This window comes from Lutra lutra, chromosome 9 (genome assembly GCF_902655055.1).
Source record: "Lutra lutra chromosome 9, mLutLut1.2, whole genome shotgun sequence".
Lineage (NCBI taxonomy): Eukaryota > Metazoa > Chordata > Mammalia > Carnivora > Mustelidae > Lutra > Lutra lutra.
This window is the reverse complement of record NC_062286.1, coordinates 74,681,771-74,698,849: the sequence shown is the minus strand read 5'-3', so window position 1 is coordinate 74,698,849 and position 17,079 is coordinate 74,681,771. Positions and strand designations below refer to the sequence as shown.

The window sequence follows — 17,079 nt, the reverse complement described above, 5'->3', positions numbered from 1 at the left end:
CTCTTTTTATGGCCTGTGAGTGGGCGGGACAAAGCCGGAACTAAGAGTGCGTGTTTTCGCCATCGGTGCGCGCTGTGACGGCAGGGGTTGAGTGTAGCGCTTTCTCTTCTTAACACTGTTCACTTTACACTCGGTGAGTGGGTTCGGTTTGAACCAGATTGAGCCGTGGCTGGTGAGAGGGGAATGAGTGGCGGAAAGTTTTGCATTTTTTCTTGGGAGTACGTACGTGGGAACGCTATGGAGATGCCGATTGGTTTTCCTGTTGGATTCTGAGTTTGCGGGTCGCAGGAACCTAAATGGCCCTGCGCCCATGTACTGTCCCACGGCCTCGCGAAAAGCCAGTGGTTGACCGGATGCTGTTTCCCAGTTCCCGAGCCCCTCGGTTTGTTGAGCCCGACTCTTGGAGCCCGAGGGCCGGGCCGCCTAGGCGGGATAGCTTAGTGAGGAAGAGAATTCAGGTTGGTTTGAGCAGTTTCTTTGCTTCTGTTTTATTATTTCGGTTTCCCACTGGGGGTCAGCGTAACTTGATTTTGTTAATAAAGATAAAATCTTACCTAATTGCATTTTCCGGGGTTGGCAGTTTAAAAATTTACCGTTTTACCAAAACCTGTAATTTTGCAACCATGTTTTGATCACCACCTAGCCACAGCGGCCTGTTCTGTGTCTTTTTGCCAGGAGGCGCGGATGAGGAGGAGGACTGCCTATTACTTGATAGGCATGAGGAATTACAAGAAGAGACATTTATTGCTTTCAGAGATCTCGGTTTATTGAAAGGGATATTCTGTGTTGTGCGTTTTCAGTTGTGTTTCCCCTCCATTTGTCGTTAAATAGATGTCTAAAACTATTCAGACATTAACTGGGAGCAGAAAATCGCCTTGATAGCCTTCCCCGCAGGGGTCTGTTAACATTTTGCTTACTGATAGCCTTCCAGAGGTTTTCTCTATATACACACATTCTTCTTTTTTTTTTTCCTTTTTTAATGGAAAAGGGATCATACTTCTCATGACGTATGTATTCTTCTTTTGCATCGGTGCAAGAAAAGTTATTGTACAGTAGAAGATGGTTTAGTTACTTCAAGGTCCAAGAGTTGTGTGCCTTATTATTAACAATAATCTTTACTTTTTATTAGAACTTATAACTTTTGACTGTTACTCCTTCTGAAGTCGGTGAATTAAACTTAGTTCAACAAAAACCGATTGTGTGCCTAGTCCATGACATGTGCTGCTTTAGGTATATACTTGGGATACCTCTGTGAAGAGACAGGGCAGACCAAAAACAAAATAAAATATAAAAATTATTGTCCTTGTGGAATTAACATGTTCCTGGATGGAGACAGTAAACAACAAACCTAATAAACTGTGTTAGAAGATAAGTGCTATGGAAAGAAAATCAAGGGAAGTAAGAAGTCTGACAATTTGGGGGTCCGTCAAAATATTGAATAATGGAATCAGGGTAGGCCCCACTGAAAAAAGATTTGAGCCAAGAATTGAAGGAACTAAGAGAATTAAGTATGAATATCAGGAGCATTCCAGGAGAAAGAACAGCCTGTCCAAAGGAGCATGGCTGCCTGGCAACTTGGAGGACCTGTAAGGGGGCCAGTGTGGGTATTGATTAAGAGTGATTGGAGGGACGCCTGGGTGGCTCAGTTGGTTAAGCAGCTGCCTTCGGCTCAGGTCATGATCCCAGCGTCCTGGGATCGAGTCCCACATCCGGCTCCTTGCTCATCAGGGAGCCTGCTTCTCCCTCTGCCTCTGCCTGCCATTCTGTCTGCCTGTGCTTGCTCTCTCTCCCTCTCTCTCTCTGATAAATAAATAAAATCTTTAAAAAAAAAAAAAAAGAGTGATTGGAGATGAAGTCCTAGAGGTGGGGGTTAAGGACTGGCTGTCACTCTCATGCATTAAAGCTTTTGGGTATTTAATAAATTAACTTTTTTATTTTAGAATAATTTTAGGTTTATGGGAAAGTTGTGAAGATAGTACAGATATCTATACCTATATATACCCCACACCTATATACCCCACACCTGATTTCCCCTTTTATTAGGGGAAATGTATGGTTAGTATGGTACATTAGTATGGTACATATGTGTTATAATTGATGAATCACTATTGATACAACATTAACCAAATTTCATACTTGTTCAGATTTCTTAGTGTTTACTAGATGTCCTTTAATTGTTCCAGAATCCCATTTAGTCATCATAGCACCTTAGGCTCCTCTTGACTATGGTAGTATCTCACTTTACTTGTTTTTGGTGACCTTGACAGTTTTAAGGCACTCAGGTATTTGACGAGGTACTGGTCAAGTATTTTTCACAATGTCCTTCAAATGAAGTTTGATGTTTTTCTCTCAGCCTGGTGTTAGGGGTTTTGGGGAAGAAAACCACAGACAAGAAGTGCCATTCTCATTCCATCCTATCGAGTGTGCATGCTATCAGCTTGACTTTTATAACAGTTGATATTAACCGTGATCATCTGGCAGACATAGTGTTTGTGAAGTTTCTCTAGTACAATGTTATTTTCACCCTTTCTATACTGTACTCAGGGAGCAAGTTATTAAGCATAGCTTATACTTAAGAGATGAGTGGTTTTTCTCCACCTTTTTGAGAGGGAAATATCTGCATAAGTTATTTGGAATTCTCTAAGGGAGATTTGTTCTCTCCCATTAATTTACTTCTTCATTTATATGAGTATGGAAATGGTTATTTTATAGTTTGGATTATAAGCCAATACTTTGTTACTTACTTTGTTGCTCATATTGGTCCAGCTTTAACCCCTGGGAGCTCTTTTCCTATGTCCCTTTGACATGCTCCCATCATTTTGATTTTTTGATAGGTTCCTTTCTAGTGCTACAAGATGCTATTGTTTGTATATTCCCTGCTGTAGCCCTCCAATCAGCCATTTCTTCTTTTATTAGAGAATGCTAAGATCAGGGTGCTGGGTATGCTCACTGCTACTGGGATGCCATTGCTTTTTGGTCTTTTTAGCTAACAGAGCTAGCCCACGTGTACATACGTGTCTGTGATTATTTCTTTATCCATCACTATATTTAGCTAAACATGAACTCAAACTCTAATCTGTGTCATTCAATCACATGGATTTATTCTGGCTTTTTCCTCTTGCTTATATGTTACTTCTTAATCCAGTGGTGAGAAAGGCTGGGTCACTGGAAGGTTTTGAGAAAAGGAGTTGACATGATCTGATTTAGGATTTTAATTAGATGATTGCTGCCATGGAGAAAAGATCTTAGGGAAGTTAGAATGGAAGCCAGAAGGCCATTGAGGAGGCTTTTGTTGAAATTTAAGTGATAAGAAAAAAGTAACAAAGTGTGAAGCCAGATGAGTTGGGTTAGTATATTGTTTAACTTGGGAGGAAGAAGTATGGTAAAGTAAATACTTTATCATAACCTATTTGATTGAAGGGTGGGAGGATTAAATAAGCATCTCTTGTAAGGAAAATTAAGCTTCTCTTCTAAGAGCCTTGATACGAAATATATATAAACAACCAGCCAAGCAGTGGCTGATGATTTGAACTAGATGCTGATTTGAACTAGAAATTGTTATGCTGTGTGATAGTGTTTGAGGTCTGAAGTGGGAATGACAGTCAAGATATTTTGATGTATATTCTGAATTCTGAGTTGAGCAGACCATAGCTCTAACCCATTATTTGATTCAGACATTCAGAAACAAACATTGGGTGCCTACTGTTCATCAGGTACTGTGCTAATGCTGAGAGTAGAAAGTGAACAAGACAAAATTCTGCTTTCATGGTTCTAAGGATTTGGTAGTTATCTTAAAACTGAATACGTAATTAATTTTGAGAGACTGGTTCAGTAGCTAAAAATTTTTCTGAAGTCTGGCTCTTTTTTTTTTTTTTAATTTTTTTTTATTTTTTCAGCATAACAGTATTCATTATTTTTGCACCACACCCAGTGCTCCATGCAATCTGTGCCCTCTACAATACCCACCACCTGGTGCCCCCAACCTCCCACCCCCCACCCCTTCAAAATTCTCAGATCGTTTTTCAGAGTCCATAGTCTCTCATGGTTCACCTCCCCTTCCAATTTCCCTCAACTCCCTTCTCCTCTCCATCTCCCCTTGTCCTCCATGCTATTTGTTATGCTCCACAAATAAGTGAAACCATATGATAATTGACTCTCTCTGCTTGACTTATTTCACTCAGCATAATCTCTTCCAGTCCCGTCCATGTTGCTACAAAACTTGGGGATTCATCCTTTCTTTCTTTCTTTCTTTCTTTCTTTTTTTTTTTTTTTTTTTTTACAGCTTTATAAACATATATTTTTATCCCCAGGGGTACAGGTCTGCGAATCGCCAGGTTTACACACTTCACAACACTCACCATAGCACATACCCTCCCCAATATCCATAACCCCACCCCCTCTCCCAACCCCCTCCCCCCATCAACCCTCAGTTTGTTTTGTGAGATTAAGAGTCACTTATGGTTTGTCTCCCAATCCCATCTTGTTTCATTTACTCTTCTCCTACCCCCTCAACCCCCCATGTTGCATCTCCTCTCCCTCATATCAGGGAGATCATATGATAGTTGTCTTTCTCCGATTGACTTATTTCGCTAAGCATGATACCCTCTAGTTCCATCCACGTCGTCGCAAATGGCAAGATTTCATTTCTTTTGATGGCTGCATAGTATTCCATTGTGTATATATACCACATCTTCTTTATCCATTCGTCTGTAGATGGACATCTAGGTTCTTTCCATAGTTTGGCTATTGTAGACATTGCTGCTATAAACATTCGGGTGCATGTGCCCCTTCGGATCACTATGTTTGTATCTTTAGGGTAAATACCCAGCAGTGCAATTGCAGGGTCATAGGGTAGTTCTATTTTCAACATTTTGAGGAACCTCCATGCTGTTTTCCAGAGTGGTTGCACCAGCTTGCATTCCCACCAACAGTGTAGGAGGGTTTCCCCTTTCTCTGCATCCTCGCCAGCATCTGTCATTTCCTGACTTGTTAATTTTAGCCATTCTGACTGGTGTGAGGTGATATCTCATGGTGGTTTTGATTTGTATTTCCCTGATGCCGAGTGATATGGAGCACTTTTTCATGTGTCTGTTGGCCATCTGGATGTCTTCTTTGCAGAAATGTCTGTTCATGTCCTCTGCCCATTTCTTGATTGGATTATTTGTTCTTTGGGTGTTGAGTTTGCTAAGTTCTTTATAGATTTTGGACACTAGCCCTTTATCTGATATGTCATTTGCAAATATCTTCTCCCATTCTGTCAGTTGTCTTTTGGTTTTGTTCACTGTTTCCTTTGCTGTGCAAAAGCTTTTGATCTTGATAAAATCCCAAAAGTTCATTTTTGCCCTTGCTTCCCTTGCCTTTGGTGATGTTCCTAGGAAGATGTTGCTGCGGCTGACGTCGAAGAGGTTGCTGCCTGTGTTCTCCTCGAGGATTTTGATGGATTCCTTTCTCACATTGAGATCCTTCATCCATTTTGAGTCTATTTTTGTGTGTGGTGTAAGGAAATGATCCAATTTCATTTTTCTGCATGTGGCTGTCCAATTTTCCCAACACCATTTATGGAAGAGGCTGTCTTTGTTCCATTGGACATTCTTTCCTGCTTTGTCGAAGATGAGTTGACCATAGAGTTGAGGGTCCATTTCTGGGCTCTCTATTCTGTTCCATTGATCTATGTGTCTGTTTTTGTGCCAGTACCATGCTGTCTTGATGATGACAGCTTTGTAATAGAGCTTGAAGTCCGGAATTGTGATGCCACCAACTTTGGCTTTCTTTTTCAATATTCCTTTGGCTATTCGAGGTCTTTTCTGGTTCCATATAAATTTTAGGATTATTTGTTCCATTTCTTTGAAAAAAATGGATGGTACTTTGATAGGAATTGCATTAAATGTGTAGATTGCTTTAGGTAGCATAGACATTTTCACAATATTTATTCTTCCAATCCAGGAGCATGGAACATTTTTCCATTTCTTTGTGTTCTTCCTCAATTTCTTTCATGAGTACTTTATAGTTTTCTAAGTATAGATTCTTAGTCTCTTTGGTTAGGTTTATTCCTAGGTATCTTATAGTTTTGGGTGCAATTGTAAATGGGATGGACTCCTTAATTTCTCTTTCTTCTGTCTTGTTGTTGGTGTAGAGAAATGCAACTGATTTCTGTGCATTGATTTTATATCCTGACACTTTACTGAATTCCTGTACAAGTTCTAGCAGTTTTGGAGTGGAGTCTTTTGGGTTTTCCACATAGAGTATCCTATCATCTACGAAAAGTGATAGTTTGACTTCTTCTTTGCCGATTTGGATGCCTTTAATTTCCTTTTGTTGTCTGATTGCTGAGGCTAGGACTTCTAGTACTATGTTGAATAGCAGTGGTGATAACGGACATCCCTGCCGTGTTCCTGACCTTAGCGGAAAAGCTTTCAGTTTTTCTCCATTGAGAATGATATTTGCGGTGGGTTTTTCATAGATGGCTTTGATAATATTGAGGTATGTGCCCTCTATCCCTACACTTTGAAGAGTTTTGATCAGGAAGGGATGCTGTACTTTGTCAAATGCTTTTTCAGCATCTATGGAGAGTATCATATGGTTCTTGTTCTTTCTTTTATTAATGTGTTTTATCACATTGATTGATTTGCGGATATTGAACCAGCCTTGCAGCCCTGGAATAAATCCCACTTGGTCGTGGTGAATAATCCTTTTAACGTACTGTTGAATCCTATTGGCTAGTATTTTGGCGAGAATTTTTGCATCTGTGTTCATCAAGGATATTGGTCTGTAGTTCTCTTTTTTGTTGGGATCCTTGTCTGGTTTTGGGATCAAGGTGATGCTGGCCTCATAAAATGAGTTTGGAAGTTTTCCTTCTGTTTCTATTTTTTGGAACAGTTTCAGGAGAATAGGAATTAGTTCTTCTTTAAATGTTTGGTAGAATTCCCCCGGGAAGCCGTCTGGCCCTGGGCTTTTGTTTGTTTGGAGATTTTTGATGACTGTTTCAATCTCCTTACTGGTTATGGGTCTGTTCAGGCTTTCTATTTCTTCCTGGTTCAGTTGTGGTAGTTTATATGTCTCTAGGAATGCATCCATTTCTTCCAGATTGTCAAATTTGTTGGCGTAGAGTTGCTCATAGTATGTTCTTATAATTGTCTGTATTTCTTTGGTGTTCGTTGTGATCTCTCCTCTTTCATTCATGATTTTATTTATTTGGGTCCTCTCTCTTTTCTTTTTGATAAGTCTGGCCAGGGGTTTATCAATCTTATTAATTCTTTCAAAGAACCAGCTCCTAGTTTCGTTGATTTGTTCTATTGTTTTTTTGGTTTCTATTTCATTGATTTCTGCTCTGATCTTTATGATTTCTCTTCTCCTGCTGGGTTTAGGGTTTCTTTCTTGTTCTTTCTCCAGCTCCTTTAGGTGTAGGGTTAGGTTGTGTACCTGAGATCTTTCTTGTTTCTTGAGAAAGGCTTGTACCACTATATATTTTCCTCTCAGGACTGCCTTTGTTGTGTCCCACAGATTCTGAACCGTTGTGTTTTCATTATCATTTGTTTCCATAAATTTTTTCAATTCTTCTTTAATTTCCTGGTTGACCCATTCATTCTTTAGAAGGATGCTGTTTAGTCTCCATGTATTTGGGTTCTTTCCAAATTTCCTCTTGTGATTGAGTTCTAGCTTTAGAGCATTGTGGTCTGAAAATATGCAGGGAATGATCCCAATCTTTTGATACCGGTTGAGACTTGATTTAGGACCAAGAATGTGATCTATTCTGGAGAATGTTCCATGTGCACTAGAGAAGAATGTGTATTCTGTTGCTTTGGGATGAAATGTTCTGAATATATCTGTGATGTCCATCTGGTCCAGTGTGTCATTTAAGGCCTTGATTTCCTTGTTGATCTTTTGCTTGGATGATCTGTCCATTTCAGTGAGGGGAGTGTTAAAATCCCCTACTATTATTGTATTCTTGTCGATGTGTTTCTTTGATTTTGTTATTAATTGGTTTATATAGTTGGCTGCTCCCACGTTAGGGGCATAGATATTTAAAATTGTTACATCTTCTTGTTGGACAGTTCCTTTGACTATGATATAGTGTCCTTCCTCATCTCTTATTATAGTCTTTGGCTTAAAATCTAATTGATCTGATATAAGGATTGCCACTCCTGCTTTCTTCTGATGTCCATTAGCATGGTAAATTCTTTTCCACCCCCTCACTTTAAACCTGTAGGTGTCTTCGGGTTTAAGATGAGTTTCTTGTAGGCAACATATAGATGGTTTTTGTTTTTTTATCCATTCTGATACCCTGTGTCTTTTGATTGGGGCATTTAGCCCATTAACATTCAGGGTAAGTATTGAGAGATATGAATTTAGTGCCATTGTATTGCCTGTAAGGTGACTGTTATTGTATATTGTCTCTGTTTCTTTCTGATCTACTACTTTTAGGGTCTCTCTTTGCTTAGAGGACCCCTTTCAATATTTCCTGTAGAGCTGGTGTGGTATTTGCAAATTCTTTCAGTTTTTGTTTGTCCTGGAAGCTTTTAATCTCTCCTTCTATTTTCAATGATAGCCTAGCTGGATATAGTATTCTTGGCTTCATGTTTTTCTCATTTAGTACTCTGAATATATCATGCCAGCTCTTTCTGGCCTGCCAGGTCTCTGTAGATAAGTCTGCTGCCAATCTAATATTTTTACCATTGTACGTTACAGACTTCTTTTCCCGGGCTGCTTTCAGAATCTTTTCTTTGTCACTAAGACTTGTCAATTTTACTATTAGGTGACGGGGTGTGGACCTATTCTTATTGATTTTGAGGGGGGTTCTCTGAACCTCCTGGATTTTGATGCTTGTTCCCTTTGCCATATTGGAGAAATCCTCTCCAATAATTCTCTCCAATATACCTTCTGCTCCCCTCTCTGTTTCCTCTTCTTCTGGAATCCCAATTATTCTAATGTTGTTTCGTCTTATGGTGTCACTTATCTCTCGAATTCTCCCCTCGTGGTCCAGTAGCTGTTTGTCCCTCTTTTGCTCAGCTTCTTTATTCTCTGTCATTTGGTCTTCTCTATCGCTAATTCTTTCTTCTGCCTCATTTATCCTAGCAGTGAGAGCCTCCATTTTTGATTGCACCTCATTAATAGCTTTTTTAATTTCAACTTGGTTAGATTTTAGTTCTTTTATTTCTCCAGAAAGGGCTTTTATATCTCCTGAGAGGGTTGCTTTAATATCTTCCATGCCTTTTTCGAGCCCGGCTAGAACCTTGAGAATCATCATTCTGAACTCTATATCTGACATATTACCAATGTCTGTATTGATTAGGTCCCTAGCCTTTGGTACTGCCTCTTGTTCTTTTTTTTGTTGTAAATTTTTCCGCCTTGTCATTTTGTCCAGATAAGAGTTTATAAAGGAGCAAGTAAAATACTAAAAGGGTGGCAACAACCCCAGGAAAATATGCTTTAGCCAAATCAGAAGAGATCCCGAATTGTGAGGGGGGAGAAAGGGGATAAAAAGGAGTTCAGAAAGAAAGAAAAAAAAAAAAAAAGAAAAAGAAACTATTAAAAAAAAGAAAGCCGATAAAGAAAAAATATAAAAAGAGGAAAAAAATATATATATTAGATAAACTATTTAAAAAACGTTAAAAAAAGAAAACGGTAAGAGTTAAAAAAAATTCAGCAGAAGAAGAGAAAAAGAAAAAAAAAATTGAAAAAGAAAAAAAAATTAAAATAACTGCAAGGCTAAAAAATCATGGGGAGAAAGCCATGAGTTCTGTGCTTTGCTTTCTTCTCCTCTGGAATTCCGCCGCTCTCCTTGGTAGGTGAACTTGGTCCTGGCTGGGTTTCCCGTTGATCTTCTGAGGGAGGGGCCTGTTGTAGTGATTCTCAAGCGTCTTTGCCCCAGGCGGAGTTGCACCGCCCTTACCCGGGGCCGCGCTGAGTAATCCGCTCGGGTTCGCTTTCGGGAGCTTTTGTTCCCTGAGCGCTTTCCGTAGAGTTCTGGAGGACAGGAATGAAGATGGCGGCCTCCCGGTCTCCGGCCCGGAGGAGCCGAGAGCCCGGGGCCCCACTCCTCAGTGCGCCCTCAGAGAACAGCGCCCAATGTCTCCCGCCACCCTGGCCTCCGGCCACGCTCCGAGCTGACCGAGCCTGCGACCGGTTCAAGGCAACCCCGAGCTGAGAGTCAGTCCTCGGCTCTGTCTCTGCAGCCGGCTTCCCCGTTCTAATACCGGTAAGCTCTGCGACACTCAGACACCCCCGATCCTTCTGCGACCCTGCGGGAGCTGAGGCCGCACTGACCCCGCCTGGGCTTCCAGTTAAGCCTCTGGAGCGATGTCCCTCAGCGGAACAGACTTTTAAAAGTCCTGATTTTGCTCCGTTGCTCCGCCGCTCGCCGGGAGCCAGCCCCTCCCCCCGCGGTCTATCTTCCCGTCGCTTTGGATTCACTTCTCCGCCAGTCCTACCTTGCAGAAAGTGGTTGATTTTCTGTTTCTGGAATTGCTGTTCTTCTTCTCTTCAATCTCCCGTTGGATTTGTAGGTGTTTGCAATCTTTAGATAAGCTATTTAGCTGATCTCCCGCTACCCGAAGTAGTCTCAGCCTGCTACTTCTCCGCCATCTTGACTCCTCTGAAGTCTGGCTCTTTTAATGGGACACCTTGCATTGATTCCCACAACTTCATTGCTTTGTCCACATCACAGGAAAGACTTGCAGAGCTTGAATGAGTCAGAATCTGGTGGATTCACTGAAATACAGCATTATATCCTATTTTGGTGTGTTAGAGTATTCTTATTATGGTTTTGTAATAATTTAATATTTTTGTTATAGTAAAAGCTACCATTTATTGAGGGCTTCTTATGTGCTGTTTTAGGAGTTTTTAGAAAAACTCATTTGCAATTTAGGTATTATATTCTTTCTTTTGGGAAAAAATTGAAGCACACAAATTAAATAACCTATCCAAAATATACATGTACTTCATAAACCTAATCTTTTCTGTTTTCAGTATATATCAGTATAGTAGTTGTAATTATTTGTGTCTAAATTAACATGACTTCACATCAGAGAAATTTAAGAATAGTTTAAAAATACAAATATGCAAAAAAGGAAGTTATGGTTTACTTTTTATCAGAAAGGGGTTATGATTTAGTGAAAATGCACTGGACTAGGAACTAGAATTGGGCTCTAGACCGTATACTCCTTGGATTGCTGGATGCCTTTGGGTAAATGATTGATTTTTCATTTTCCACATAAGAAGGTTGTTCATTCTAGTTCTAGGAGTCAGGATTTCTTCAGTCCCTTCTAGCCCTTCCATTTTCTGATTCTATAACAAAGCATTCTTTGTGCTCATTGTTGAAGAAAATTTTTAAATAATAATAACCTCCTTTACCCATTTTTGTTGAGTCAACTTAGGTTCTAACTCATCTGGCAAAAATGGGATGTGGTTAATGTATAGTTACTACCTATGGTTTTGCTGAACTCCGAGTAACATTTATTATAACTTAATTCTTACCTTTATTTTATTAAAATAATAAGATTTCACTGTGAAACTTAAATCAAGTTTGTAATTAACTTGATTTCCAAGTTAATTAACTGTCAATTTCCAAGACACATTGAACCCATGGATCTATTTTCTGCTTGTTGTAGCCTCAGAAGGAAACCGTCACCACACTCATGGCGGGGATTTTGCGCTCAATAGTTCAGAGGCCCCCAGGCAGACTCCAAGTAAGTGTTTCTTTTCAAGTTCTCTCTCTCTCTCTTTTTTTTTAATTCCTTAAGAACTGTTTCTTTCTCTTTTGTAATTAACAAAACAGGCAAGTTAAACTGCACAAGTTCCTTTTTTTATATATTGTTTTTTTAATGTTGAGGGTCAGTTTTATTTATGATTTATCTGCTGTTTTATCACTAAGGATTTGACATCACAAAAGGTCTTTTCCTAGAGAACATGCTGGTAAAAAATGTCCAATGTTGATTTCCCCTTAATCTTTTTAAAAGTTTAAGGGTTTATTGTCTTCAGTTATGAAAACATTATATTTTCAATCATAGAAAAATAAAAAACTATGGAAGAGCAGAAAGAAGAAATGCACTCTCCAGAAACCATTTATGCTTGTATTTTCATGTATTTCCTTCTAGTCTTTCTTACAGAAATTAAGCAGCTCAGCCTAATCTGTTCATGAGGGCCACAGCCTAGATACAGGTGTGCTGCTGGCTATAGATAATAATGTTAGATGCTTTACATACATTACCTTAACCTTAGATTAGTCCTGTGGTGTTAGTATTATTTCCTTTTGAAATAGCTGAGGCAATTGACTCTCTGAGAGGATAAGTGTCTCATTTCTCACAGCTGATAAGTGCAGAATCAGAATTAGAAGCCCATATTTTTCCTTTCCATCTCTCATTCACTCCTACCTACTCTTTAATTATGTATGGGTCTCTGCAGGACAGAGAAGCCATGAAGGGAGTGAATATTGCCCATCCGGAGAGGAGTTTCCAGATATGAAGCATTGGCAGTGAATCCTTTCACTTTAGCCAACTGAGAGCAACAGGACTGAAGATTGCTGAAGGGGAAAAAGAGATAGGAACTAGGAGTGATGGCATTATAGGGATTAGAAAGAAAACCATAAACTCATTTCTTTTTACAGAGTATTGTTGAAGATTATTATTCCACATTGTATAGAGCAGGAGTTGGCAAACTACCATCTGCAGGTCAAATTCAGTCCACCACCTACTTCTGTAAATCAGGCTTTATTGGAAGTAGCCATACCCACTTATTTACATACTGTTCCGGGTTGCTTTTGTCTCCATTAGCAGAGTTGAGACTTGGCAGTGGAAACCATGCAGCCCCAAAGCTGGAAATAACTTCCTGTTTGATCCTTTACAGAAAAATATTGCAACCCCTGATCAGAAGTCTCTATTTCACTCCTATGTGGAATTTAAGTTACAGAACAGAAGAACGTAGGGGAAATGAGAAAAGAGGGGCGGGGCAAACCAGAAAACAGACTCTTAACTCTAGAGAACAAACTGAGGGTTACTGGAGGGGAGGGGATGGGCCAAATGGGTGATGGGAATTAAGGAGGGCACTTGCAATGAGTACCAGCTGTTGTAGGTAAGTGATGAATCACTAAATTCTACACCTGAAACTAAGAGTACACTATGTTAACAAACTGGAATTTAAATGAAATCTTGGGGGAAAAAAAAACAGAAAATCTGTATGTATTTTTTGCTTTCTAATGTTAGTGGTAAGATGAATATATTCTTTCAGCTAAGAGGCTGAGATAAATGTTTGATAATTACAGGTTAGGTAAAAACAGACTTGTCACCTAAAAATTGGTAGGTATGGATTTCTGCACTAGACAGAGTTCTTTAAAGAAATGTTTTATATCATGTTTTAGACGATGACAAAAGGTATGGAGTCTCTTATTTACATGGATTGGATTCGTCACAAATTTACCAAGTCAAGAATTCCAGATAAAGTAAGAATAAGTGTTGGGAGAGGGGGGTTAACGTTACTATTTTTCAAGCATGTGATGTTTTAAAAGGTACCTGCTTTTGTAATATTGAAAACTTTTATGTTAAGTAATTTGTGGAGGTTGGTGGTATGGTAGAGTTTAAATAAAACATGGTGGAATTTATCTAAATAATGATTTTTTTTTTCTTTTTAAATGTACTACTGGCCTTTGTAGTAGTAGGTTTTTATCATCTTGGGATCTCTTTATTCCTGCTTATGGTTTTTTGCCTTAATATTTTGTGTTTTCATATTACCATTGTCCTCAGAAAACGGTGAATTGCTTTTCATGTTTTTTTTCCCTACATTAGCCACATAGAACCACTTGATTTTCCCAAGTATTCCATGCTCTTTACAATGTTTCTTTCTTTCTTCTCTCCTTTTCTTTGGGATGCCTGCCCCATCCTCTGTCTTCCACCATTCTTCTCACCCTGGGTCTCTCCAAAACGCCTAGAAAATCCAAACAAGCAAAAACAACTGAAAAGCATACTTAATCCCACCTACCACAGCTACTGTTAATATCTTCCACATCCTTTTCTGTTTTATATTTTTAAAGATATGAATAATCTCATGTATAATGTTTGTCTAGCTGCTTTCTTCATTTAGCAATATAGTGGGAACCTCTCAGCAGATAAGTTTCTGCAATATTATTTTCATGATTGAATTATATGCCCCTTTTTTTGACAGAGAGAGACATAGTGAGCAAGGAAACACAAGCAGGGGGAGTGGAAGGGGGAGAAGCAGGCTTCCTGCTGATCGGGGAACCCGATGTGGGGCTTAATCCCAGGACCCTGGGATCATGACCTGAGCCGAAGGCAGATGCTTAACAACTGAGCCACCCAGGTGCCCCTGAATTACACGCTTTTTTTTTTTTTTTTAAAGATTCATTTATTTACTTGACGGAGAGAGAGAGATCACAAGCAGGCAGAGAGAGAGGGGGAGAAGCAGGCTCCCCGCCGAGCAGAGAGCCCAACGCGGGGCTCCATCCCAGGACCCTGAGACCACGACCCGAGCCAAAGGCAGAGGCCCAACCCACTGAGCCACCCAGGCGCCCCTGAATTACACGCTTTTTGATTAAAGTGCCATCTTTTGTGTGTGTGATTCCCGGGAGGTATGATTCTTAATCTAGTATCTTTGAAACCCTTATAGGTACCTAAGTGTGTGTGTGTGTGTGTGTGTGTGTGTGTATAATATGATTTCTTAGAATCAGTGTTTATGTAATATATATACAAACCTGTGTATTTTGGTACAGGTGAAACAAATCCAAGATCCTACTACAGGGGTGCCTGGGTGGCTTAGTTAGTTAAGTGTCTGACTTTGGTTCAGGTCATGATCCCAGGGTCCTGGGTTTGAGTCCTGTGTCAGGCAGGGGCTCTGCATCTCTTTTTCCCTCTGCCCTTTCTCCCTGCTCATGCTCTCTATCTCTCCTTTTTCTCTCAAATAAAATCTTTTCTTAAAAAATCCCATTACACATGGTTGTATGGATTTTATTTTTTATTATTATTTTTTTTTGCTTAAGAATGATTTGTGGCCATTCTTCAAAGTTAGTAGCTGCTAAGATAGTAGGCCTTATTTTAATGGCAGCATTGTATCCTATTGGATGCATCATTATTTAATCGTATCATATTTTGTTTGGTTTTGTTATTGTTAATTTTAGTTTTATTTAGAATGTATGCATTGTAATTCATATAGTTACCCTAGGAGGAACATGGATGTGACCTTTAAATTTTTCAGTATTGGGGCACCTGGGTGACTCAGTGGGTTAAAGCCTCTGCCTTCGGCTCAGGTCATGATCCCAGGGTCCTGGGATCGAGCCCTGCATCGGGCTCTCTGCTCAGTGGGGAGCCTGCTTCCTCCTCTCTCTCTCTGCCTGCTTCTCTGCCTGCTTGTGATCTGTCTGCAAATAAATAAATAAAATCTTAAGAAAAAAATTTTTTTTTTCAGTATTACAAATAGTATTACCATATACATCCTTATTCAGTACATTTTATATACATAGGGAAGTTTTCCATGGGATAGCTTACTGGAACTTTTTGATTCTTAGAGAGTCAGTTCTGTGGACCCATTTCTAATCCTTCATAGGCAATCATTTGTACTCTTCTGGTGCTTTGTACATACTTTTTAATGATCCTCATGTGTTACTGTCATTGTAAGCTTATCTTTGTTCCCCTGCTTGAATGGGGTGGAGGATGCAGCTGTGCTGAGCTTTTTTAGTGCTAATACAGTCTCCAGGCATTTGAACTTTTTAGTGTCCTTTGATTGCTCCTGCTTCAGTCTTTTTTTTTTTTTTTAAAGATTTTATTTATTTATTTGACAGAGAGAAATCACAAGTAGGCAGAGAGGCAGGCAGAGAGAGAGGAGGAAGCAGGCTCCCCGCTGAGCAGAAAGCCCGATGCGGGGCTCGAACCCAGGACCTGGGATCATGACCTGAGCCGAAGGCAGCGGCTTAACCCACTGAGCCACCCAGGCGCCCCCTCCTGCTTCAGTCTTAAAACAATCTTTGTGCGATACTTTTTTCAGAGTATGAAATTATTAGACTTTGTCTATCTAAGTAATCAAATGGGTATAAATGTTCAGTTTGAGGCTAGGATTACAGAAAGATTTGGGATGAGATCATTATGTAGTCTTTTTTTTTTTTTTTTAAGAAATAAAGATACTTAGACACATAGATACATAGAAGTTGAAAATTTACCATTTATAATTTTTCCTTCTTAGGTATTTCAGCCTTCACCTGCAGATCATGAAAAATATGGTGGGGATCCACAGCACCCTCATAAACTGCATATTGTTACCAGAATAAAAAGTACAAAAAGACGTCCATATTGGGAAAAAGATACAATAAAGATGCTTGGACTAGAAAAAGTATGCAACTATTTAAGTCATCTTATGAGAGGTTTAAATTTGCTTTAAATTGTATAATTCTTAAACTTTAAGGTGTATTTTTACTATTTCTTTTGTTTAAATATATTATTTAGTGTAATTTATTTGAAACTTTGATTTAGACATAACAGGCCTTCATTTTCACATTTTGGTGAAATATGGGACCATCTGTTCTGAATCCAATACATTACATGATTTCCTTTCTCTGTAGGCACATACTCCTCAAGTTCACAAGAATATCCCTTCAGTGAATGCAAAACTGAAAGTGGTTAAACATTTGATAAGGTTTGTTGTTTGCTACTTCAACAATTTAAAAAAAAATGTGTTACCTGGTATAATTCTAAAAGCATTTCTTTATGTTACAGGATCAAGCCCCTGAAGTTACCCCAAGGACTTCCAACAGAGGAGGACATGTCCAACATGTGCCTCAAGAGCACTGGGGAATTAGTGCGGTGGCATCTAAACCCCATAGACCAAGAAGCAGTTAAGTCCTAAGGCCAGAGCAGTTTCGTATTAAGAAATGTAAATCATTGTGTTCTCATTAAAATATATTTTAAATACTAGTCCTTTTCACTGGCTAAACATGGTGTGATTCTTCCTTATATAGGCTTGAGATTCAGTGCAGAGGACTGTGGAGGAAGGGAGGGGAAACTGAAGGGAAAGAAATCAGGGAGACAGACCATGAGACTCTTAACTCTAAGAAACAAATGGAGGGTTGCTGGGAGGGAACTGGGT

The 17,079-nt window shown here is 39.4% G+C and overlaps 2 protein-coding genes across 5 annotated transcripts in view; one reads left to right on the top strand and one right to left on the bottom strand.

Annotated features, from left to right (window-relative positions):
* The first annotated feature begins 18 nt into the window (after nucleotides 1-18).
* MRPL30 (mitochondrial ribosomal protein L30) lies at nucleotides 19-16,907 on the top strand. Of its 3 annotated transcripts, none has more exons than XM_047746237.1 (6): nucleotides 19-133; nucleotides 11,607-11,684; nucleotides 13,352-13,432; nucleotides 16,180-16,326; nucleotides 16,556-16,629; nucleotides 16,710-16,907. In XM_047746237.1, the coding sequence occupies exons 2-6, from the start codon at nucleotides 11,634-11,636 to the stop codon at nucleotides 16,837-16,839; spliced, it is 483 nt and encodes a 160-aa protein (XP_047602193.1). In that variant the 5' UTR covers nucleotides 19-133; nucleotides 11,607-11,633; the 3' UTR covers nucleotides 16,840-16,907. The 3 variants fall into 3 exon arrangements, with proteins under 3 accessions (XP_047602193.1, XP_047602192.1, XP_047602191.1); XM_047746236.1 differs by lacking the exon at nucleotides 19-133 and adding an exon at nucleotides 200-249; XM_047746235.1 differs by lacking the exon at nucleotides 19-133 and adding an exon at nucleotides 264-458.
* The window catches only part of LYG2 (lysozyme g2), a 162,164-nt gene continuing 155,571 nt past the window's right edge, over nucleotides 10,487-17,079 (bottom strand). For both annotated transcript variants that reach the window (XM_047746241.1, XM_047746246.1), the window contains one exon: nucleotides 10,487-13,914. Coding sequence is in view for 1 of the 2 variants with exons in the window: in XM_047746246.1 (XP_047602202.1) it covers nucleotides 13,817-13,914 (98 nt within the window). In the remaining variant the exon portion in view is untranslated. The remainder of the gene's footprint in view (nucleotides 13,915-17,079) is intronic.

Bases quoted from the DNA above. Each gene is read 5' to 3' on its own strand.
- MRPL30 (XM_047746235.1), top strand. From the start codon at position 297: ATGGCCCTGCGCCCATGTACTGTCCCACGGCCTCGCGAAAAGCCAGTG. The intron at 459-11,606 runs GTTGGTTTGAGC...TGCTTGTTGTAG, and splicing joins TAGTGAGGAAGAGAATTCAG to CCTCAGAAGGAAACCGTCAC. The intron at 11,685-13,351 runs GTAAGTGTTTCT...ATCATGTTTTAG, and splicing joins GGCCCCCAGGCAGACTCCAA to ACGATGACAAAAGGTATGGA.